General features: G+C 41.1%; 1 protein-coding gene across 3 annotated transcripts; it reads right to left on the minus strand.

Moving 5' to 3' along the window:
• Positions 1 to 550: 550 nt before the first annotated feature.
• tmem200a (transmembrane protein 200A) lies at positions 551 to 18,561 on the minus strand. 3 transcript variants are annotated; one of them, XM_042219099.1, is made up of 6 exons: positions 17,773 to 18,561; positions 9,498 to 9,604; positions 6,333 to 6,470; positions 5,890 to 6,107; positions 5,649 to 5,812; positions 551 to 5,049 (listed from the first exon to the last, which is right to left on the minus strand). In XM_042219099.1, the coding sequence occupies exons 3-6, from the start codon at positions 6,461 to 6,463 to the stop codon at positions 3,925 to 3,927; spliced, it is 1,638 nt and encodes a 545-aa protein (XP_042075033.1). In that variant the 5' UTR covers positions 6,464 to 6,470; positions 9,498 to 9,604; positions 17,773 to 18,561; the 3' UTR covers positions 551 to 3,924. The 3 variants fall into 3 exon arrangements, with proteins under 3 accessions (XP_042075033.1, XP_005917663.1, XP_042075034.1); XM_005917601.3 differs by lacking the exon at positions 9,498 to 9,604 and having other exon boundaries at positions 17,773 to 18,560; XM_042219100.1 differs by lacking the exon at positions 17,773 to 18,561 and having other exon boundaries at positions 9,498 to 10,694.
• Between the last annotated feature and the right edge of the window lie 7,320 nt (positions 18,562 to 25,881).

The raw sequence follows: 25,881 nt of genomic DNA on the forward strand, positions 1-25,881 counted from the left end.
GATGCTTAGCTTAGATTTAGCTTTAGTTGACTTTTTGACGTATTTGGGCTAAAATGACATCGTCATCATCCTTCTGCTTTTGAATTCCATTGTAAATGCACATTTGCGTGTGCTCATGTGTCTGCGTGCTTTGCTTGATGCATTTTAGAAAAAATATGTTTGCATGCTCTGATGTAAATAGTCCTTGGTCCTTGCAAGGGTGTTGCGCAAGTTTGTGTGTGTTATCCCACAGAGCCACAGACTGATAATTGGTGATGACTCATCCAGACCTTTGTTTGTTATTTTGCATGCAGCGAAGGAGAAGGAGTGAGTGAAAGAGGCAGAGAATGGAAATTAGAGGTATATTTGGACAGCTTAAGTGAGGGGAGGGGGGAGGGGGGGGTCAGATGGTATGTTGGTGCACGGTGTGTGTGCACGTGTGAGTTTGTGTGCTGGCCTAAGCGACGTTTTTGCCTCCCACAATCCATGAAAAAGGCGACAGAAGAGCTATTATGTGTAAATCCATGCATAATTGGAATTGCTTTAAATACATCCAATAGGACAAAACAGATATCAGTAAAAATACATTTTATTTAGTGAAGCTAAAATTCGACATTGACCCATAGACTGTGGGGGACCATTAAAGCTCTCTGAAAAGATTTCTGCACTTTTAAAAGGGGTTCCTCTTTAACACTCATACAGTATGTGGCACTGAGTGGGAGGGTACATCATGTTAGATCTCAAAATAAGGTGTGTTACTCATTACACACATTACAAGTTTCCTAAAGAGATTTACACAAGTGTTCAGAAGGATCAGAGGTCACTAACAAACCAAAACCATTGAACAATATGAATGCAAATTCATGTAAACTCAATTAGATATCCAAGAACAGGAATTCCTCAAAACAAACCATCATAAAAATGTGATCAAATAAAAGGAAACAACACTTGAATGATACAGATCTCTGGTTTTATAAAGACAGCACAAGATAAATAAATGTGGGTTCAATTGTTCTAATACCGAGAACTATTTTTTATACAGGTTCAAACATTTATTCAATAATAAATCAGATACAGAAAGAGTCAAATTGTCTCTGTTATCCTAATTAGAGATTTTTAGCTATAGACAAACATTAACTTATTTTTGATTGTTGATCAGAAATAACTAATGGTTGTTATAAATATACCTTCTGTTTTGACAAAAAAAAAAAAATACTGTGGCTGATGCACCAGATGAACCATGGTTTTCTCATATACTCAGTTTTATGATAGTACACAGAAAGATAACTGTATGACTGAATATCCTGAATGATATCCATTACATTAATTTTGTAAAAAATAACCTTGAAATGCCTGTAGCAGAGCCATAAACTGAGGTTTTTATTTCTAGTTTAGAGATGGACTGTAATACTGCAGGACATCATGACTTCTTTGTTGTATTTCCCAGGCTACTATCTTTATTTGATTTATATCTCTGTTGCAGAGCCCACTGGCATTGTAGTAACTTCCTTCGTCTTATGGGACCCTTTGTGCAACAGGTGATTTATATGTAAAAAACCTTATGTAGCAGTGCTGGTTATATTGTCTCAGTGATGGTAAAACTTCAGAAATGATTTCTTAATATGATATTAAGCAGACTGATGTGATGTATTTTATTAGAATAAACCTTTATTATCCCATGGATGAGAAATTTGGGTGTTAAACAGCTCTTATAGCAAGGGGAATATAAAATATATAAAAAAATTATTAATCCCTTGAGGAGGACTTTTTTGTAATTAATAAGTGGTCATGAGCAATTCTCATTTCTTTGGACATTGGCTGCTTTTTATTTTTTAGTCCAGTCCTTGTACCTGACCATTACTTCTTGGTTGTAAGTTAAGCTGCTTAACACTGACATATGAATAATTTAAGCATAAAAAAGGCACCTAACTCAAGGGAGTAGTCAGTGTTGTTTCCATACATAACAAACAACTTAACAAAGAACCAATTTCACATTGTATCGCTAGCACCCTGTCACAAAAACGCATCATTTGTTCCCATTCCTTTAGTCTATGAGGAATGTCAAAGATATCACAGTTTGACAGGCATAAAATAGTATTTGTGCAGAAATATTAATAGTATTAGCTAGAAACTCGGCATATCTCAGCATGGTGTGCAGTATATCCTTAAAGGATTCTTGGAAACTGGACAAGAGGAAGACAAATCAATGGTAACAGGTCTTATGGAGTAGTTAAGACATATGTAAAATGTGCTGCTTCAAATTGTCATCAGCATCCAGAACAGTGAACGTCTACAGCCATCTGTACACAATTGAGGGTCTGTTTTGGTTTGGGGCTGCATTTCTGCCAGTGGAGTTGGGATCTCGTCAACACTGATTGATTTAAGAATTCAGAAAAGTATGATCCGATTTAGATCCACCATGCAATGCCTTCGGGAAAGCATCTGATTGGCAACAGCTTAAGTTTTCAGCATGACAATGACCCCAAACGCACTGCCAATGCAGTGCTCTTAAAGCATATATGGATGGAAAAATACACAGTGAAACACTATCAGTCATGGATTGGCCTCCCCAGAGCCCGGACATCAACATTATTGAAACAGAGCGGGATCATCTTGACAAAGAGCACAATGAAAGGCAGCCAACATCCAAAGAAGATCTTTGAATATCCCTAAAGGAGCCTGGAGAACTATTCCTGAACACAACTTAAAGATATAATAACAAAACATGCCTAAAAGAGTTCAGGCTGTGTGATGAATAATGGTGCTCATACCAAATATAGACTTTCAAGCTCATTAATGCAAATGAGCTTTTTTCATTTATCCAACCTTTTTCATCTTACATATCCCAACAGTCCTGAGGAGTATACTACACAGGATGTTCAACCCAGTCAGGCTTTCTTTGCCTTAGCTGTCCTAACAAAACAAAATAAGTTTTGTGTTCAGCATAAGTAACCATGGTGATTTAGCACAAGTAACCATGGTGATTTATCCAGGTAAAAGTCATGACACAGAATACTCTGACTTTTATCTTAACATCGCTTGCTAACCCATTAATCTCACATTGTAGTTCACCCCTCTGGACTGAAAAAACTCTTCCTTGGTTAAACCCTTCATGTTCAAATTTCTCAATGATTAGTCCAGGACTATTAGATGACTATTTTAATCATTTATCCAGCATTTTCACAGACAATTGACCAATTTCCCCTATTTATTTATATGGCTAGCAATCTTACTTTTATGTTAAGGTAACAATTCAAATTCTTTCAGCCTACTTTTGTATTGATATTTCATTGGATTAATCAATACTGAAAGATGAGAATTTAGTAGCATCAGCAAAATAATTGACAACATTTATGAATTTAGCTAGCTACTGTACAGTATTTCAGCTTGTTATCCATCCTGTTTAGCTCATAACATCATTTCTTTGTGCATGCTGTTGGCTAATAGTTCCAACTATTACTACTCGCTACTACTCACTTAGCGAGTTATCCACTTTCAATCACTTTTAACCATTTTATCTTTTGTAAACATTTCTACTTATTCGAAGTTTTCCCTTCACTGCCTAAAGTTCCTCAGGTCCACTAATTCTTTTATTTAATGATAACAGCTGAGCTAGTCTTTTCATATACTCCTTGGCTAACCTACCGCAGATGTGCCCTGGATTAGGAATCACTGTCGTAGATCAACTAATGTCACCCTAATGCAGTAGACCCATTGTGTCTGACTGACAATAGACCTGAACTCTTTCACAGTGCAAGTTGTTCCATTACTCTACAACCTGCTGCTCATAAAAACAGGCTTTCTTGAAACTGCTTGAGTTTCCTCTCTGCACAGTGTAGCCATTAAACTTGTCAGTTTCCTCCAGCACAAGCTGTACATTCATACTGTGTGGAGGGCAATTTACAGAACAGGACAGAACTGTCATCAACCTCTAGTTCAGTGCGATCAGAACCGAGTCTCAGAGCTGCCTCTCTTCAGTGTGCTGCTATTAAACTCATCATGCTCAAAGCTCAGGTTATTATGCGACCTGGATATCATTAGCAGCTTCTCGCGCTTACTATAGTCGCGCCTCTCTGCCACAGACTGTGACACCTCCAAGAGCCGATCTCCTTGTTCTTCTCTGTCCTCCAGCCGCTTGTAGCCTTTGGTGCTGCCCCGACTGCCGCTGTTACTACGGCTGCTGTTGCTGCGGTCAAGTCGGGGCCAGCTGGGGTGCTTCCGCTGCTCTGGGTTTACGCTAAGCATGCTCGGTCTGCGCTCCAAGTCCAGAGATTTGGAATGGCTGTTGAGCATGTGCAGAGAAGAGTTGGAGCCAAAGTCACTCTTTGCTGCTCCCGGGGAAAGCCAGCAGCCTGAGGTAGAGGAGGGAGCAGGGGAGAGGGAGGACGAGGATAAGGAGGAGCAGCGGGATGAGGAGGAGGCGGAGTTACTCCTGTGTAGGCCCGGTGGTTTGGAGGCCTTGGCAACGGATGCCACGGGAACCACCAGAGACTCCACGGAGGTCAGAGGCTGCGACCTCTCTCCTTCTCTTCTCTCTCCTCCTCTGTCCTCTTCAGTTATTGCCTCCATCTCCGGCTCATCAATAACACAGTTGTTGAGTTTTATAACAGGGAGTGTAAATGCAGAGATAGAGGAGGAGACAATAGAGCGTGCATGGTGTCCTCCCCTCTCTCCATCTCCATCCGCTGACCACTGGTGACGCATGGAATCCGAATGAACCAGCCCGACCCCGGGGCCACAAAATGGGCGATCCTTATAGAGGGGTGCCAATAGCCCTGCAAAGTTACAATCCATCTTAGCCTGTTCTCTACGTCTGTGATACTCCTCATCCCCTAACAACACCTCCTCCTCTTCTGTAGAACCTCTCCCTCCTCCGGCAATGCTTCCAGCACGAGAGAAAGCTAGGAGAGAGTTGCTGGCTAACCGTGCGGCAGTATCGCAGCCGAAGACTCGAAGATCTCCGACTTCTCTCACACAGGTGCTGTTCCGGTGTTGGTGTTGCTTTTGCTCTTTCTGCCTGAGGCGGTGGATATCGATGACTGTGGAGTACATGTCTCTCATATGGATGATCTACAGCAAATGAAAATCGTATTAGCAGAAGTAGCAGCAGCAGCATTTATTTTAGATTACCTGAAAATATTTGAAGCGTTTCATTAAAACACATTATCTCCCTGTAGTTTTAAATTTGTGCACGTTGCCACCGTGTGGCCTTGGGGGACATGTTTCTCACAAGGATTACCAGTAAAGGGAAGGGAGAAGGAGAGGGATAATTGAATCAAAGGAGAGAAGAAGAGAGCATGGAAACAGAGTGAATTTAATCAGAGGGAAAATTGCAGAGCTAAAGGTGGAAGGAGACTGGGAGAAGTCTGATCTGCATGTTATGGAGATGATGAATATGGATGACTAGAGTGTACATGCCCTTTATTTTGTAGAGAGTGGAGGAGGGACAGAAACAAGAATCAGTGACAGGGAAGAAATATTAACTACAAGTTCTGGCTTTTAAATTTAGAAACATTTGATGGAAATATTGCTAAAGAACCTACTTTTGAAGCAGATTATGCAAAAACTAAAGTTGCATTACCCACAAAAACCTTCCAACTTCTTTGTTTCCCATACAGTGTTTGAGTATTTCGACTGTACGCATCCTGAAGCGATGATTTCAGCCTTACCTTGGTTTCCCTGTCTCTGTTTTCATGAAGTATTGCATTAGCACAGATGAAAATAAAAATCCCAATGCCCATGGTGAAGGGCCCAAGCATCTTCATCCTCTCAGAGTGAAGATGCTGTTCTAGGAATCGCATCAGAGCGCTCTCAGTCTCCTTGGAAGGCGTACCTAAAACCACAAAACAGCGAGATGAGCCATGAGAGGAACAAACTTTTGCCAGCAGATTTCTAGTCACCCTTCTTCACCTTGCCCATTGTGGCTCGCATTGGCTGCATCCTTTTCTGTCTTGACTCCAGTTCCTCCTCCAGCGAGTATGACTTTACTGTGAGGCCAGTAACCTAGCGTCGCCATGCCAATCCCTATGGCCAAGATGATTAGTCCCAGAAGGAGGAAAAACCCAGATGCAGAGTAGAGACGGAGTCTACCTCGCACCACTACGACATCGGTGCGCCTCTTCCTCTTCCTAAATGAAAAAGGATGGCAAGAAAACACAAACGGATTTTTGGAGGTAACAGTTTAACAGCAATGGGTAACAAATACAGCAAATTTTCAGAGACTGCAGAAGCAATTTCACCAACACACATTAGCTTTTGTGACAATATCCTCTTTCCTGCTGCAGAGGCAGCAATTTAAAAGGCTAATTTATAGTTCTGTCTACTGTGTTAAAATGAATGCACATGACAATCACCTAGGAGCGGCCTCGGGGGCGGCGTGTCCCAGGCCCGGCGATGTCGGTGGTACGGGCCGATGCTGAGAGCGAGCAGAGTCCTGGCGCTTTAGCTTGGCCAAGCCTGTTAGCACACCTGCCGCTGCAGTCATTCTTCACCTGCAGACACAAATTAGGAGTTAATGACTTTTAAATTCTACTGCCTAATCAGCATCCACATTACTGGTTTACAGTTTGTTGCTAAGAGATTGTTAGGGCCTTGGTGCATACAATTACAAGATGCTGCTGCTAAAAAAAGATGTATTTGGCATAGGTATGCACAGTATAGTCACAGTGAGGAAAAAACACAACTGTATCAAAACACAGATGCACATGTGTTTCAGCATAGTCACAGTCTCCCAGGTAGTCCTAATATATGATGTGTAAGACACGTAATAGTCAGTAGCACACCGTCTCCCACAGTTGTGCAGATCACAGCTCTGTTTGTGTGATTTAAAGCTGATGTGTCACCTCATGCACTTTTTCAAAGCTGTTTTATTTATTTTTTTGCTAACGGGGAAAGTGTGTCATGACGAAAGCGTGTTTTAGCATCTTTCCAAGTCCCAGAAATACTCTTTAGAGCCTAGCAGTGATACAGATGTAAGCACACCAAGCAGCACAACAGCCTGCTCTGCTCATGTTTTGTTCGGCTGCCTGTTGTCAGTCTTCAGGACGATCATGGGGACAAGTGTGCAAGTGTGCATGCACATGAAGCTGTACATTCAGGCCTGCAGGATGCTTGCAGGATGTAAAGGAAACAAACCCCAAAAGCATACTTGGCTTGTGATTTGAGTCTTGGGTAGTGTGTTTCATTCTGATTCACATCCTGTATTTATTGCTTTTGCATGTTTATTGTTTTCTCTCCTGTCGTTATTTGCATTTTTTTTTAAAAGCTATTATAGATTTTAATAAAATACATCGCCTCAATTCTGTCATAACATTCGAATGAATCATGGTCTCTGGGCTCACCAGCTGCTCATACATCTATTATTGTTATTAAAGGAAGGGGGCTTAAACAAACACAGGTTTATTTTGAAAGCACTCATTTGGGTCTAAATGACTGTTAATCTGACCTCACATGAACATTAGCATTGTCCTGTTGCGCATGAAGAGGATTACACTGACTGAATTTGTTGCTGAGTGACCTTGGTACTGAATTTAAATGCAAATTTCAGATGAAAATGTGAAAACGGCTCAGCAGTTCAGAACGAGCCCTGTAAAAATTAGCAGCGAACAACCGCTGGTTTTCTCCTGCTAATTTTATTTGTGATGTTTATAGGGTTTTCTATCAGACTACAGCCCCCAAAGGTAATCAGTAGGTCAATCACCCAGTTTATGTGAAGTGTGATCAAAGTTCTGAGTATCATCCTGCCCTCTCAAGCGCCTCCAGACTGCTTTCAGGAACTCACATCCTCAAACTTGCACAGAGAAAAAAAAAGCATCAACTTCTCTTTCAAACTGACCCATGCTTAGTATGGAGGCCCACTGCTGCTGCTCATAATTAAGTCTCCCTGCAAGACCCAACGTTTTCACTAGGGGTGCAACAATACTCGTATCGATATCGAACCGTTCGATACAGTGCTTTCGGTTCGGTACGCATGTGTATCAAACAATACAAAATTTTGTGTTGAGCGTTCAGTGGATCTGCGTTCAACTACTCCGCCTAGGCTGCTCTGTCGAGCGCAGATCCACTGAGCGCAGCGCAAGCTAGCAAGACAGAAGCTAAGCTCGTTGCAACATGGCAAATTGAACCTCCCCCACCCTCATTCAGATGTGGCCTTTGGAACTATCTTGGTTTTCATGTGAAGCATGACCCTGATGGTAAGCGCGTCATGGACAAAAGTAAAACAGTATGTCGGATGTGCCACGCAATGCTCAGTTGGTGGGAACTACTGCGTTAGCGCAGTTAGCTTGTTAACGTGTTGACGCCGTCCAGCCCTATGCACGGGGCGATCCGCGGTAACTTGTTAATGGAAATTTGCCGCGTTATGGGGTTAATGTAATTTTAACGAGATTAACGCTGACAGCACGAGTGGGAACACAATGAATATGACTGCACATTTACGCCGACATCATCGTAGTGCAAAGACAAGTGGAAGCAGACAAAAACAACAAGCACACATGCTACAAACTTTACCCGAGTCATTTAGACAGCCGTTAGCACAGGATTCTCCTTATGGACCTGATATGTTTAATATGCTGCTGAGAATATACCCCAGAAGAAGCGTATAGTGTAGCTTTTATTTTGGAAAGAGCCCTTTCTCTGTAATAAACTCTCTTTTCCAAAGATGAGTGATTTCTCGATCAGATAGATTTATTATTTTGTTGTTTACATTAAATTTAAAAACTGTACTTTTGAGTTAAAATATATATTTATAATTTTAATAAATGATAAATTAAAAAGGCATGAACATTTTTTTGTATCGAAAAAAGTATCGAACCGAGCCGTGAATTTTGTGTATCGTTGCACCCCTAGTTTTCACCACTTTTTACTTGAAGAGGACAGAGTGTCCACGCCTGAAGGAAGCACATAAGGTCAAGAGCAGGATCAGGAGCATACTCGCCTTTCCCACAAGGTTGTGCGATGTGAATTTGTGAAGCTATTAATACAGAGCTCTGCTGTAACATCCTGATGTTTGAAGAACAACATCCAGAACCTGTGCTACTGTTCATGCCATAATGTGTCGGCACTTTAAACAGAAAGAAAAAAAGAACCTGCTTTTTGTTTCTTTGGCCACACAGGTTTGACTCCTCGCTTCTCCACGACAACGTAACAAAGTTGTACTCCAATTGAGTGATCTAAAACTAGCAGCTGTGCTGGAAGTATGCGACGGTCCATGAGAAGATAATCCCAAACAGGGCTTTTTAAAAATAATACATTTGACTTGTATGTGCTGTTAACCCACCTGAGCACAAAAACAGCCATACAATGATGAATTTTGGCAGCAACTGGACATTCCAATATTTCACAAGTTCATTGTCTCCAATATTGAATAAGACTGTAGTTTTTTTTTTTGAACAGTTTCTACACAGTTTTTCAGTTAACAATTCATGGAAAAAATAAACAAAAATGGTTAAATCTATTTTTCTTGTTTTGTTTTGTTGTCTTTGAACCTTAGCTGGGTTCTCACATGCTGCATCACATACTTATTTTTCCTGACTCTTATGTACTCCGTTTACATCGCTGAGTCCTCACTTTGGGTTTTGGACCTTCCCCCAGTTAGCTGCATTTTGGTTTTCTCTTTTTCTGGAACCTTTAAACAGGAGAAACAACAGCTGTGATACTGATGAATGACGATCTTAACGTTGTGCAATACAATCATTTAAAGCTACGGTAGATTATCTTATGGTGTAGAGGTTAACACATTTGATTGGCAGGCATATGGCTCTTTGTTCAATTCCAGCTAGACACACACAAATCCCCTTAAGGGATGGTTCAGGAAGCTAGCTGCTGTGGTGACCCTTTGCAGCAAGGGAGCAGTCAAAAGTAGCTTTAGTAATATAAACTTTCATTTCACAAACAAGCTTACCAGCAAATAACTTGAGGCCAAATGTCTAGTGTAAATGTATAAAGCACTGAGTAGATTGTACTAATAATTGTGCACTTGAAACACTTCTACCCCCAAAGGCAGGGAGTATGCAATCAGTTCCATTTGCCTGTTTGTCAGCAGTCTAGTGTCCACAGTTTTCAAGATATAATTTTCCAATTTTGTGTGACGATAGACCAACAACAGCTCCAGCTGACGTCATCGTATTATAATAAGACAAATGTCATGAAATGTCAGTTTTAGCATGGCCCTCTCTCTCTGCTTTCTGAGTGCTATCAGACATGCTCGCTTATGTATTTATTAATTCATGATCACAGGCATATTCAGAATATAAAGAATACTTTAATGACCCATTGCCTGACTTAGAACAAATGTGATGTCATTCTTTCTGTATTACTTACTTTTATGTACCATAGGCACATGTTCTGTGTAGTCATGTGTTACAAAGTTATTTGGTTCGCAGGTTTGTAAACAGTATGTCAGCCTTCGGGCATGTGCACATGTCTGTATATATAAAGGATCACACAGATTTAGCATGGGAATGATAATACACCAATGACCTTCCCTTTTCTTTTTTTTACTTCCACGTGTCCATCCTGTCTTCCTTTTTCTTCCAAGAAGGCACAATCTGTAAATCTCCCCCTCTCGCTTCCATTCTCACCCGCTGTCTGTGTGCTAATGCATTCTGGTTGTGACCCTGAATAATGTTTGCTTTCTCCTACTTTCATTCTTTCTCCACCCCAGCTTACTTTCTCATCTTATCGCTCTCTTTGTTTGTCTCTCTCTTCCCTCCCACCCTCTGTCCTCTTCGATCTATTTTTAATCTGTATCTAATTTTAATTGAATTTTATTCGGTCACTTTCCTGTTTCGCTCTATCCCTCCCTCCCTCCCTCCTTTCCTTCCTTCCTTTCTTTTCTTCTGCATATCTGAAAGCAATGAAGTCAGATTTAATATTCAAAATCAGACAAAGCTTTTAGTATTCAAAGTAACTGTGAATCACACACAAGACCAGACGTTCTCTCCTCCTACCCTCTTTTCTCCTTCTCACATTTTAATGTATTTTTCATGTCAATCATCTTATTGGTTGAAAAAAAACTGCTGTAAGAGAGCGCTCTCCAACACAGATGGTGAATCACACAAGGACAAACACAACCAGCCACTTTTCTCAGGTTTTCTGTGCTCCCCCTCACTCTGCCGCTCTCTCTCTCCCTGATTCTCTCCCCTTCGCTCCTCGGTGTGCGTCAAACAGGAACCCACACAAATGTTTCAAGAGCAACGGGAGAGATTTCCTCGGTTTACCGAACCAGGAGGAAAAAGGATGGACGGTGGTGGCAAAGAAGAAGGGTAGCGAGAGTTGGAGTTAGGAGTAGAAAGTAGAGGATAGATGACAAAAGGAATGCAAGAACAGAAAAAGAATGAGGATGGAGTATATTTATTTACATCAGTTCATGTAATGTGCAACACTGAGTCATGCTTTCACCACAGAGGGACAAAAAAAAGGGAACAACTGTTCTGGGACAAAGTGGGGGTGATGAGTGATCGAAAGAGCATTAAAAAAAAAGCCTGACGAAAACAAGAGGAGGGTAAAAATGCTTTTCCTGACAGCCGTGAAAAGACCGCAAAAGAAAACAAGCTGAGTGCATCCATAGTTTTAACAAGACTGGAGTAAAAAAAAAAAACAACAACAACATCAACAAAAAAAAACAAGTGGAGCAGAAAAGAAGAAGTGCTGTCACACAGATAACACCAGCAGCCTAATGAGAATGCACTCAGGCTCTGACACATAAAGGCTTTCCATGTGCAGTGACCAAAAGAGATGAAAGTTAGCATTCAGTAATCGAGCTCGCCACATGCATTCAGTTCATGTCCTCCTTCTTCTTCTATTTTAAAGACTTACTGTGATCTTGTTGCTTAAACAGTGATGAAACACACAAAACTTGTGCAAAAACCTGCTGCTTCGTTTCCACTCCGCTGCCTTGCTTGCAGTTCTCTAAATCGGTTTAAAATGAATAATAAATCAGGCCTCATGTGATCACCTTAGTAATTGCTAAATTGCTGCAGCAGGTTTATCTTTGCGTGCTTTCGGTAAAGCACGAAAACATATTAAAGCAATTTGCCCCACCCTTTCAGGAAGCGAACTCATTCTCTGTGAAGTTATTTAAGCATTTGGAGACGTTTTAAATAGATGCATCACATCTCTCAGGGCAGAGAGTTCCCTCGTCACATTGTAACACCTCCTTTTTTTGTAGCGTGATAATGCCGATAACAGCTAATCTATAGGTGACGCCACGTGATATATTGTCCCTATAGCAACTATATGCTGCTGCTAGGTGACACGTTTCCATAGCAACTGCCAGCTGTGTGCACTGGGATGACAGGTGCATCATTAGCATGCGTACTATCAACACAGGGGCATTCCCCATGCATTATTTTAAGCCAGTTTTGACTTGTTGACCTTTAAGTTGTTTCCACCTCTACCTCTGCGTGAAAGAGGTTTGATTAAGAGGGGGAGGGAAGGAAAGGATGCTGGAGACTTTTAAATCTGAAAGGGACACACCGGAGACCTATATTTCTTTTTTTTTTTTTCACAGCTACCTTCAGGGTTTCAGTTACATCTTGTTTATGCGATTTGTACTAAGGCTCTACAACCCAGCTTTCTCTAAATCCTCACATTAGAGAGGAAATGATGCAGCGTGGAAGAGGAACGAGAACATGACAGGTGAGATAGAAGGAGAAACTGAGAAGCTGAAGGGAGAGTAAAGATGTGAGACTGGAAGGAGACACAGCCAGAGGAAGGAGACAGGGAGTAAGCGACTACAGGAGACACTTTGATCTACATTTAACAAACTCCAGAGACTTTTTATTTTTTGTACTCTGAGCATGCTGAAGAAAGTTTGTTTCAAATGACTCACTGCAGTGAAGTGTGCGCTGACATGTCATGGAGAAAGAACTTGAATATGGACACAGATGGAGTACGAAGGAAAGAGGCAAGGAGAGATGCAATGAGAGAGGAATGAGCAGGAGGATAAAAATGGAGCTTGCTAGGGAGGGAAAATCTGGCATCCAGTGTTGCATGTCTCCTGTTACAATTATAGTGGGTCATTTGTTTTTGTTTATGCCGTAAAGTTCTCTGCTGAGGTTAACTGAGGCCATGAAAATGCAGAGACAGACAAAGCCCCCCCCCCCTGCTGCTGAAGTTAAGGTCATCTGCCATAATCGCATGGAGCTGAGAGTCTAACATGGAAACAACACACCAGCACGACTTAATAGCGTGGTTTTATTTTAATTCAGTGAATAGAATTATGACTTTTTAATAGTTTTGCAAGTATTCAGAATATTAAAATGTAGTTCACTTAATGCTCTCGAGCCAGTCGTGATGGAAATTAACTTGCAGGAGTTAAGAACAAAAAAAGTGAACAAAAATAGATCTTTGTGTTCTGTCCTTTTAGCTTAAAAAGCTTAAACAATTATACCATCAACCTTTTTTGTGTTTTTTTTTAATTTATTCCCATGTCAAAATAAAGCACTTCAGATTCATTGTACACCTACGCTAATGGTGACAATAATGTAATTCATGAAAGAGTGAAAAAGACTGACTTAATTTGATAAGAATGAATTTACTGCTTGCCAATTTATTTGCTTCTCTCGTAGCTCTGCCCATTCAAGTTAGATCCTCCTCTGCTCTCGAGCAGAGTCAATAGGCTGTTATCATAAACTGTATATAACACAGATATCAGCCGATTAGCGCTAAGCAACAGATTAATAAAACACAATAAGGATCACTCACTAAATAGAAGCCAAAACGTCTTGGACTGGATGAAGATGGGTATAAACTTAGCAAAAAAGTAAGGAAATGTTGCGTTTGGTTGATGTAACAATGCTGTAACAATGTTTCTTGGCGATAAATCTTAGACAAACAGTATAAAATGCATGAGCAGAGTTGAGTATAGGGGTTGCACCCATGAAAAATGTGCCAAATTTTCTGTGCCAAAGCCAAACAGATTGTTCTGCTATTAACTCTTGTTTGGTGCCATTTATTTGATTGGATGATTTAAGTCTGAAGAAACACGACATATTAGCAGTTTACACAATTTATTAATTTAACAAACAGGTGCCTCGGGAGGTGGAAGAACGATGCACAACTATAACAAATTTTCCACTTGAGGTTGGCTCCACAGACTCTCAATGTCCAAAATTATAGATCTACAAAGCACATTTACAGCCGGGTGCAAAATATGAATTCCCTCCTCATAATTCATAACAACTCTGACTGAGGGGAAGTTTTGTTTTTGTCACCTGGATAATTGACATAGGTTCATGGCTGCCTTGACTGATAGGTGTCCCGGCACGGGCTCTGGAGCCAGTTAGTTTCTGTTAGGCTTCGTCCACTACTGCCAGTCATTAAACTGCACCTCTTCAGTGTATGTGTGTGTGTGTGTGTGTGTGTGCGCGTGCATGCTCTTTAAGCCTGTTGGAGCATTTTTAATGGATTGTCTGTCAAAACATTATGGCTTGCTGTGCAGTACAGACCATCCCAGAAATTTGCACGCATCACTTGGTGAGTGGAATTTTGCACTAAATAGTTGATATGTGTGTGTCTGTGTGTTGCACTCTTATATTTTCTGAATGGTGTTTACTAATCAAGCTGCCTAGTATAAATGTCACCTTCACATTCATATAAGATAATATTTGGCTCCAAAAACGAACACATTGGCAGTCAAAACACTGACTGACTGTAATTGTAAGAGCTTGCATTGTGTCTGAAGGCCGCCAAATGGCGATAGATGTGGTTGCAAAAAAGATTTCTGGTTCTATTTAAATGGGAGAATGTCTTATGTTTATGGGCTCAATCATACATTTGGGTCATTTTGAATAAAAAATGCATCCAGTTTGTAAATCTTGATGATACCATGTTTCAAAAAAACTGAATTATCTGTGCTATACCTCACATACAATGGCCACGGAATTGGCAATCACAAGTCATATTGGCTAAATAAGCGTGTGGCTTCACAGTCAGACCTGCCCCCTTCATCACATCCTATTGTTTGCAACCACGATAGCAAAAACCCCCAAAACACTCATGTCGAGGTTTCAAAATGTGGCTTAAGAAACTCATGTTGAGGGTGATGTCACAGTCACTACATCCACCTTTTATGCTAGCTATGGTAGGATCACATAGTAGTATTTTATAGAACACTGTACAAGTGTAATATGGACTAGCTAGTGTGATCTCTTATAGATGACTTCTCTGCTTCTCCAGGCATTTAGTGACTGTGAAAGTGAAGACACATGGATTATGCATGCTGTGCCCTGCATACACAACGGGAACAAATCTCTTTCATGCAGCCAGATGTTTCAGTAATCCACTTTGTTCACTCCTGACATGTTCTCTAGTTGCCTTTCCAGAAAGTTCAGAGGTCACACTCAGCTCCAGAAACACACCCCACATCTACTCGATCAGCTGCAGATCTAAAAAAAATTGTGCTGGTGCACGTCCTACAAAATATTTGTTTTTGTCTGCTGCTTTTCACCTACCTTGAAAAGCTCATGCTGTCCAACTCAGAACCCGCTACATGGCACTTTGGCCAATTAGTAGGTGTAAGTAACAAGAGCAGTGACAACGACATGAACCCTGACAAGATCAGCATTATGTGAGAAAAGGAAAAAAACTGGCAACATGATCATTTTTTTAACCACTTCAGCGTCACATACTCTGCTTGTCGTAACATTTCTACAACGATTGGATATAGTGCAGAAAAATACAGCACGAGTTGTAGATGAGAATACGTTATGTAGTAATTGGCAACTCTTACGCTTCTCATCAATATGAATATAACATTGTACTGCTGAAAATTTAAAGTGAACAAGCCTGGTTGGGAGTCACCAAGCTCCAAAAGGTAGTAAAAATTAAATGATGTAAGTTTCCTAGCCTAACAAGTACAACAGAGCACACTGGAGTGTGATCTGTGTGGGTTAAGTCAGTCTGTGCACGCAGAGGTCTAATCAGCCAGAGGTGACTTTGTGCAGACCCTGTTGAATCGTATTAACCTTATCGCATCTGGCGCTGCTGCTTTCCAATGTAAAGGACCGCTGTGATTTATGTCTGTTTCCTTGGCGCTCTTAAGGGAACAGATAAGACTATCAGAAGTAAAAGAAGAAGAGAAAAAAAGAGGAAAACAGATAGAAACGAGTGTTTGTGTAGTGCCACACTCCTACAGACTCATGGTCAGGGGGTGAGTCATCTGTCTGGAGAATATGTCCCTTTATGTTTTCCCGCTGACCTTTTGGCAGTGCATTTTCTGAAGCGAGTGCTGGAGTGTCAAATCATCCACCCCCTTCAACATCTTGTTTTTTTCCCCTCGTTATTTTGATGATACATACTCCTTTTATTTTTTAAAATCTTTTTTTGCACATATCCTTCACGCTGACTCAGTATCATTGCCTCCTGTGATAAATTCTCTACTTAATTGAATTAAGTTTTGCATTGAATCATCAGATGCTTATGCCAGGCGTAAGAACGTGCGTGTTTGTGTGTTTATGAACTGGAGTGAGCCCCCTGTTGATTCCATTAAAATGACTCATTCTGTCTTCCTCACAGCTCTGAGTGTCAGTCAGTCACCCACACTCATCCTGGGACGCGAGCTGGCCCCAGCAGCCCTGCAGCAGTGGTGGACAAACTGGACTGAAACATGAAATAATTCATTTGTGATGTTGCTTTCCTTAATTTGATTACTAACATTTTTTTCCAACCAGAATTTGTTCTTCTCCACACACACAAAAAGATCTTATTATTTCATCAAGGAGGTCTTTGGAGTGAAAAAACTGAAGGAACTGCTGACCTACCAAAGGGGGTATTTAAACAGGATTATCCAGTTAGCACGATATCTGTGACGGAGGATTAACCAACACATCACTCGACTTCCTAATTATTCCCAAATTAAACCCAGATCCAGTTCTCTGCAAAGTGTTTGGCAGCTAAATTTGTCTTATTATGAGCCATTTGGCTGAGTGAGTTACCCTAGTTCTTCAAACGGCCCTCAAGGTGAGGCTGACTCTTAATTCAAAATCATTTCATTCACGCTGCACGATAAAACCAGTGACGGTGCACCTCCTGTTAAAGTGCTCCACATTCTTCTTCTTTTGAATCTTTAGAAATGTGCCCACGAAAAGGCAATCATCACATTTCTCTATGTTCACCTCAAAGTCGAGTTTAACGTGCGTATAGATGAGACGACTCTGTAAAATCATAACTAGAAGCCAGTCGTGGTCTGTATTCCACCTACTCAAGTGTGATGTGGAAACAAGAAGCCTCTGGTGTACATGCACTGTGCAGCACTGAGCTAGTTTATTGCATAAATGTTTGTAAAGACATTAAAAGTCATATATTACTGTTACATCTTTGTGTGCTCCTAATATTGCTTGAAGGTTTCTGACAATAGGCTCACTAAAATTGTTTGACCTTTAATGATCTTTAATCCATCTTTGGAGGCTTACATGCATGCCATCACGTTTTCTTGGCTACCAGTTGGCCAATGATAATCAAGAGACAGCAGGCTGGCCTAAACAAAGGATCATCTCAGCCTTGGCACAGTAAAATGATCAGAGGATTCCCTCCAAGATAAAACAGCAAATAAACAAACCACACAAAGATTAGCACAGCTCATAAAAATGATAATAGTAAGATGACACGTATGCCCACTCATCAGTCTTTCAGATGGCTTGTGGCTGATGTTAAACCTTTTTATTCTTCAAATATTAACACTGAGCGTTGTAAAATATGCATGTAAATAAAAGGGAGACTGTAAAACTGTCAGCTTAAATCTGCTTGAATACGTCTCCCCTTGAAGAGTTTAAACCACAACTAAGCTCTTACCTTTTTACAAAAGCCGAGTTTTCACCGTCAGTGTGCCATTAGGCATGCGGAGGGATTAGGCTATAACCTAGGGACAGTAAAAAGCCATCTTCCACTTTGAAGGCTACTTCCAGTGAGATGCCATGCTGGAGAAAATGAAGATGACAGGAGACGGTTCCACTCCCAAGCGGCAGTACTATTTGCTGACATCCAAGCTCCTTATTAACGGAGACGACGATGGTCGTTAGGCTTCTGTGGTTCGCCAAGTGAGACTGAAATATTACAAAGTGCCAGTTCTGATGACTTTATCCTGCGCGAGGCACGTTTTACGCCATATGGAGAGTACGCGCGCTCGAGACAAGGAGGGTGGCGAGGCACGCTAATTACGACTGAAGGAAAATCCTTTCTGCCTATTTAAAGTCCTAAACGAAGTGGTTGTAATTCCCCAGCGGAGAACTCTGTTTTATTTGTGAGAAAAGACAGCAAAGGAAGCTGATATGATACCCGTCCTTCGACTGGCTCGATGTAATGCGTAAAACTCCCGGTATCCTTGTTTTCGAAAAAAAGAACTTCAATTTGCGTAAAGAGGGAGAAGGAAAATATATATTTTTTAAAAACAACAAAAAACAACAAAAAACGTCTTAGAAGCAAGGAGTTTCGTGTAAAGAAAATTGTTTAAAGTGTAGAGCGCGTTTTATTCCGCTGACTTGCAGAGAGAAGGGGCAGCTCCGACCATTTCTTCTAAAAGCGCTATAGGCTTGTGAGAATGTGTGAGCGAGTGAGAGAGGAATAGGAGGGAGAGGGAGAGAGAGAGGTAGATGGGGGTGAATGTGTTGTACGCGCGCTGTAGCACTTTTATATGCATGTGTGCGCTTCGGGCGTGTGTGTGTTTACGAAAGGAAAGCAGGCAGGCTTCCACGCGGGGCACTTTCTTGCATGTGTAGGGCGCAGAAGACAAGAAGCGAGACTGATTTCTGAGGGGAAACAGATGGACATGTCATTGCTTTCTAAGCAAAGACAAACATGGATCCGCTTGCAGTAGTTTTACAGATCTTTGTGGGCGCAGTAAGCAGCAGGAGTCTAAAAACTGGGTAACCATAAAAGGCCGAGTAAGAGTAAGCATGCTTTTATGTCTAACTGCGGCACTGGCACGTTTAATTCTCCGGGTTTTCATGTAAATAGACATCAGATGTTCAGATGCAGCTCTCGGCGCTGTGTCTTTGTCAACTTCTCAGCTTTTCTTTCTACACACACACACACACACGGAGAGAGAGAGAGAGCGAGCAGCAAAAATGTTACAGATGTTGGCATGTGTGTCATTTCCTGTGTTTACAAGCTGGAAGAGTTTCAGGGAAGTATAGCAGCTGGGTGGAGCTGAAGAAGAGAATTTAAGGCATTTGGGCAGATATCTAACAATAAGCAGTAGGTGTGTGTCTGTGTGTGAGAGAAAATGTAAGAAATACAGAGAGCCCATTATTTGTTCAGATGGCTCAGATTAAGTTGGTGAGAAATGAAACCTCAAGAGCAGCTGAACATACACATGCAGAGGAGGCGATAGTCTTTGTGCTGGTATGTAGGCATCATTTTTGACCCTGAATGTGACCCTTACATACCATCTTTACCCCAATCCATCTCATGCCAATAACAAGTGTAAATGACTAATTATTATGTAATTATTATGTAATTAATGATTGATCAATATTATTTACTCCCTCTTGATCGCAAAATTTTTGTATTATTTTATGAGCTACTGATTGGTGGGTTTGTTCTTATACCCAGAGCCTTGAATACTGCTGAATAGTCAAAGCTGGTAGTGTCCCAGGTACTCACACCGTGTCTTTAGTGCCAGTTGTAAGAACAGCATTGCTCCAAGCTCATCTCTTCTTAACCCAAAACACAATCCTTTCCTAATCCCAACTTTCATAAAATAGTTTGGCGGTTAAACTAAGAGCCATCAAAGCAAAAGTAAACAATAAAAAGTGAAGCAAAACAGGACACAAACTGCTGTCTAAGAGTTCACAGTATTTAAGCCACCAACAGTTCACACAAGAAAAGTGCTACATCAGTACCTGACATGTCTACTGTGCTTAAAAGTTTTACATTTTTAAAGTCTTTTTATACTTCTATATTTTGCTTCTAAGGAGCAGAATTGCTTGTAGTCTTGAGCAATAGCTCTCCAGGCTTTCTGAAAATGTACTGACCATTGTTGTTTTTTTTAAAAAACATTTTTATATTTATCTTTAGGCATTAAAAAAAAAAGAATGCCAATGATAACTCAGTTTGACAGACAAAGAGTATTTTTTGAACCTACAAAGGAATTTTCAATGCACTATTAGCCAGAAATGTGTGCAATTAATCTTCAGAACATTTGAAGAAATTGCACAACTGAAGGAGAAATTACAAAGGAACTGGGCATTGCATCAGTAGCTACAAGTGTTATGGATCCAAATTTAAAATTTGTGGTACAAATCATAGTTGGTATGTATGGAGGAGGTCAGGGTAGAAGTTCAACACTAAGTGTTCAACACTGTGGAGGCTCTGTCATGGTTTGGGGATCTTTTTTAAATTGGTGGAATTATGACTGCAGAAAAGTACCATCAGGTTTTGATCCACCATGCAATACCATCTGGAAAACATCTTCATTTTTCACGACTACAGGGATCATGGTCACACTGCTAATGTAGTGAAAAGCATACCTGATAGAAAAACCCACAATAGAAGATAATCGGTCATGGATTGGCTTCCCCGGAGCCTGGACCTCATTATTATTGAAGCAGTGTGGGACAGACAATGAAACAAAAGGGAGTCAATATCCAAATAAGGGCTCTGAAGTTCCTTCAGGAAGCCTGGAGAACTATTTCTGGAGGCTACTTAAAGAAATGACAAGTAATCTGCGTAAGAGAGTTCAGGCTGTGTTGAAGAATAAAGGTTATCATACCAAATACTGACTTTGAAGCTTATTAGAATATAAATCTTTTTTTCTTTATATATTATATTTTAGTGTGTTTTTACCTATTTCAGTAATTTGCTCCATCTATTTCACATTTCGCAGAAACATCCCGACAGTCTTTGTAAACCGTTTGTTAACCAGTCAGTAAACATTATTGTTTAGTTGCTTATTAGCCGTAAAAAGTTTAAACAGGGCCCAGTTAACCATAAATTCACTAATTATGAACGACAGCTCATAGCATTTTCTTGAGCCACATGCACATACACCCTCCCAGTGACAGACGTGGCCTATTTAAATCCTCAAACACGCAGCTTTGCAGCTTTTTCTGATTTTTTGTGGAAACATCTGGATCCTATAACATACCAAAAACTCTCATCTGGAAATACAAACCGATACATGCTCCAGGCGATATCCACAGTTATCCATGAAGCCCCATCTCCGACACGGTGGTCAGTCAGTTGCTCTGTTTACATTTCATAACGGACTGAAAGGAAAACATACTGTAGAGGGGCGGGCGAGAACCAGAATAAGATGTGGGGAGAGCGTGGGAGTTAGAGGGGAAAAACAAAGCCTTACATTGTTTACCGGTACACTTCTTATTTACAAGCCCTCTTGAGATTATGTGATTTACAAAATGTGTTGACTTTTTGGTGTTACACTTATTGTAAGCAGCTGTGGACGAGAGTCTGCAGCTAAATAATTAATGGAAAAATGTAATTGAGAGGAGAGGAGATTTGGAAAAAGGGGGTGGAGAGAAAATGTTGATGAAGGAGAGGTAGAGGGAAGAAGAGAAAGAAAGACAGCAGAGAATTTTTCAAATTCCTTTCACTGTTTATCATTTCAAATGAGGATATTTGCAAGGATGAAATAAAGACTGACAGACAGCGAGGGAGCTGGAAGCCAGAGGACAGTATTCACAGATCATTTCACATGCCATGATTGGAGGATTGGCTAAAGGAGAAAGAAACAAGCTGACGAATGATTTAAAGCAGCCACTAATGATTTTTTCCCCATTATTGACTGATCATTTGTTCATGCTTTCCTCTCTTTCCTCCTGCTGCGTGTTTATCTTAAACAAATTAAGATGCAAACCACGTCTGTGTGTCGTTATGTGCTATTCAGACACACAGCATGGATAGTACAGCCTCTCGGCTCCCACATAGAGCATATTGACATGTAGGTCAATGAGCCCAAGTGAGCTCATGAGTATCCCTCCCTATTGGTCTGTTATGAAATGATTTTCAGAGACCTTAAAAACAGAGCGGGACAAAAAGCTGAGACGCAGCATGTTCATCTCTGCTCCTCGGTGGATGCAGCACAGATTGTTTAAGCTCACTCGTGTGGTGTAAACAGTCCCTTTGGTTGCAGGAGCACGCTGCTGAACTGAGTCATCGCTCCCATTTTTCACACTCGTATCATATCAGGTCTGGAGCTGCTGTTTCATTTGTTATGACTGGATCGCAAGCAAAGGCGACCAGCTTTACGGTTTGTTACATTTTGTAAGAGAACATCCTGTTGTTTGCCTTTTGAGGTTTTAGTTTTAGTGCCGGCTTAATAATTCATAATGCCTTGAAATGCATCTAAAATGCCGTTGGGCTTCAAAGGTTTTACTGTGCTTATGTCACCACTGATAGCCTGAGCTGAGTTGGGTTGAAACACAGATTCATTGTCACATGTTTTAATTTGTTATATATTTCCCTGACCTGTGAGCTTGGTAGGCTGGCGACTTGTCCAGGGTGGACCTGGCCTTTCACCCTATGGCAGCTGGGATAGCTTCTATCCCTTCCTAACAGCCCTGAACTGGATAAGCAGTTAAGAAAATGGATGAATGAATTGCTATTAAGGCTTTCTGAAAGTCAAAGACAAGTTTTAACTCATGCCAATGATGCTTTTGTCTCTCACACAGTGCAACAAGTGATACACTGTCAAAATGAATAGATCAACTTGATAGATATTCTCAATGACTTCTCAGCTGAGGGTTAGGTTAAGATGACTGACAGCTACCTCAATTCTTCTCCAAGGCATAGAAATAACTGATAAAAGTAATAATGTCTCTATAATTAAGACTTCAGCAGTAGATCCTTTCATTTGTGTAAGTCAAAAGGTGATGCCTGCTTGATTGCATTAAGTCCCCTCTTCATTGTGCTCGCCAAGTTATATGTGAACAATTTTTGTGTGAAAAAGGTCATATAAAAGAAAAGCAAAGGGTAAACGTAAAGAATAAGAAATGCTTCGTCACTCATCCAACGGACTTCTTCAGTCTCAGCTGACTGCAGGTTTGCCCAACCTTTAAACAGTACATTTGCATAATGACAGAAACCAGCTCCATTGCAGAGAGAAACGTGCAATTTCACCCAATGTGGCCAGTTTGTATATGGAAGATGTGGAAAACAGGGCTCTGTTATCATGTCTTGGAAGACCACTGAGCCTTTGGTTGAGGTTTGTAGATAACTCGGTGGACAAACACATCACGTTCATCGGGGAGGATATTAAAAATGACAGGCTAGCCTTCTTAGACTGTGAGATTTCCATCAGTAATCTGGAACATTTAAAAGTTGATGTATAGCGTAAAACAGCACATACGGATCAGTATTTAAGGTTTGACTCTCATTATCCACTTGGAGCACAAACTGAGAGCGAACACCATCCACACAGATACAGCGACCAGGGAAGCAGAAAAACATATCAAGAAGGCCCTGAGTAAATGTGGTTATCCCAGCTGGGCATTTGTTAAAGTTGGGAAGGCACCTAAAGAAAGCCCCAGGCAATTCAGGAGAGAAGAAGGACAACTGCTGCCTGAGCGAAAACCTTTAGTGATCCAAGTCAAGTCAAGTCAACTTTATTTGTCAATTCTGCCACATGTACAGGACATACAGAGAATAGAAATTTCGTTACTCTCAAACCCTTATATGTCAAGAGTATTGGAACAGCTGAGATGCATATTCTTTGTAGAACAGAGCCTCTGTGGCTTTTAAACCCCCCAAAATTGGTCTACCCTGAGGATCCGGTTCTCCGACGCAAACAGAGTAATAAGGTGTACGCTGCTAAGTGCCAGGAGGACTCCCGTGATTTATACATCAAGGAAACCAAGCAACCTCCGGCGAAGCAAATGGCACAACGGAGAAGAACTAACTTGTCAGGTCAAGACTTGGCAGTCTATTTATACCTACAGGCCAGTGGCTACTCTTTCAATCACGAGGATGTACAGATCCTGCACAGGGAGGAATGCTGGTTTAAGCAGAGAGTCAAGGAGGCATATCTGTGTGAAAATGGAACAACCATGTCTGAACCAAGAGGAGGGCACATGAGGGGACGTCTAAATCATTCCCCAACTCTCTGTGAGCAGTACCCGTGGCCATTGGTCATGACATTTTGGTTATTAAGGATCATGAAACTGACCTCATTATTAGTGAATGGTGCTGGTTTCAGTGATCAAGCAGATGCACTGTTTATGAAGTTGGAGAAAAGAGACTGATGAGTGACAGTCTACTGAAAGTGTTACATCCAGGTGAATAGAATCAACTTTCTGGGACAGTAAAACAACATCCACATGAATACCAGGTTCATGTTTGCTTACTATTTATCTTCAACATAACCTGTAACCATTTCTTCTCTATGTAAAGACTTCACAGAGACATATGATTTAGAGGGAGAAGTCACTCACCAGATCAGTCACCTTCTTCAGATGCTTTACAGTACTTTTCTGATGTTCACATAAACATTATAAGGATTTTGAGCAGTTAACCAGGTTCAGGATAGGCACTGTGATCGGTCTGTGGCAAACCAAAACATACTCTCCAGTCTGTGATGTATTGTGTGTTGTGACAGCTTTCTGCTACAGCCAGCATTCAGACTGTCAGCAGCTTGTGCTACACTGCATCTTCTGTGAAATATCAGCACGCAGGCCAGCCTTCTCTTCCCAAAGGCATCCATTAGCCTTGGACACTAATGACCCTGATGACTGTTCACCAGTCTTTCCTTAGATCACCTTTCATAGGTACTAAATATCACTTCACACTCCGCAAGACAAGTTTTGAAGATGCTCCAACCCAGTGGTTAAGCCATCACAATGTGGCCCCTGTTGAATCGATCGTATTGTTATGCTTGAGCATCTTTTCCTGCTTTCAACACATCAGTTTCAAGAACTGACTGTTCTCTTGCTGTGTTATATATCCCCACCACTTGACAGGTGCCACTGATGCAAGATAATCAATGTCATTTAATCACTGCGTCAGTGGTTTTAATGCTGTTGCTAACTGGTGAAAGCAATATGTAAATAATGTGTTAACTGGTAAGCTTTAGCTTTGCTGGCAGGTAGATTGTTATCTCCCTCCTCATTCTAAACAAAGCTGATGGCTGTGGCTTCATATTTAGCATGCGTGCCATTTGTCATTCACTGAAATGTTCTGCCAGGAAGCAAAATGGTGTGTTTTTGCAAAATGACAGATTGTTCTTTTAATCCCAGCTGCCGAATGCGGGGGTGATTACAATTTTTTTTTTACTTTTACCCCTCATTACAGCAGTCACAAACATACAATCATCCAAACACCTTAACTTCAAGGTAAAATACAGTCACACATTCAGTTCCCATCCTGCTGATTTCTGAATGTTTAGCAGAGAAGCACAGACGAGTGTGAGAAGTTTCCTGAGAGCTTCAGAGTAATAAAATGTACCAGCACACAAACCGCTTGCAGAGGGACAGCTAGTTATGACGCCCACCTTACTCTTCATGCAACCCCCCCTCCTACTCCCCTGCTCACCATCACCATGGTTACAATGATGCAGGTTACCGTGGCAGCCAAGTCAACTCCACACTCCACACAAAGGCGCACGTGCATGTGCTTTACCGCTCACTCAAAGGGGGATACGCATGTTGTGACGCTGAGGAGTTGAATATAGTTTCCTGCGTAATTTCTGGAGGATACGAGGACATGGAGCTGCTGTCATTTCTCTGTCTCCTGTCTGACACTCTCGCTTCTGTTCATGACAGATGATGGATGGTCAGCAGCTGGCAGCCCCCAGTCCCCCCTCCAGATTTTCCCAATCTGTTCTTTTTTTTTCTTTTTCTTCTCTACGCCAAAAATAGACACGTAGAAAAACAATTTGTGACACACACAGCACAGATATATACATATGAATGGTCAGCATCTTATCTGTTGCTGCCAGACCCTTGCATGCGC

Source organism: Haplochromis burtoni, unplaced genomic scaffold (assembly GCF_018398535.1).
Source record: "Haplochromis burtoni strain Fernald_Lab_line unplaced genomic scaffold, NCSU_Asbu1 Contig_28, whole genome shotgun sequence".
NCBI classification, from domain to species: domain Eukaryota; kingdom Metazoa; phylum Chordata; class Actinopteri; order Cichliformes; family Cichlidae; genus Haplochromis; species Haplochromis burtoni.

Coding starts and splice junctions, on each gene's coding strand:
- tmem200a (XM_042219099.1), bottom strand. CDS start 6,463: ATGACTGCAGCGGCAGGTGTGCTAACAGGCTTGGCCAAGCTAAAGCGC. Junction 5,813..5,889: donor TGCGAGCCACAATGGGCAAG/GTGAAGAAGGGT, acceptor TTGTGGTTTTAG/GTACGCCTTCCAAGGAGACT. Junction 5,050..5,648: donor ACAGAGACAGGGAAACCAAG/GTAAGGCTGAAA, acceptor CATTTGCTGTAG/ATCATCCATATGAGAGACAT.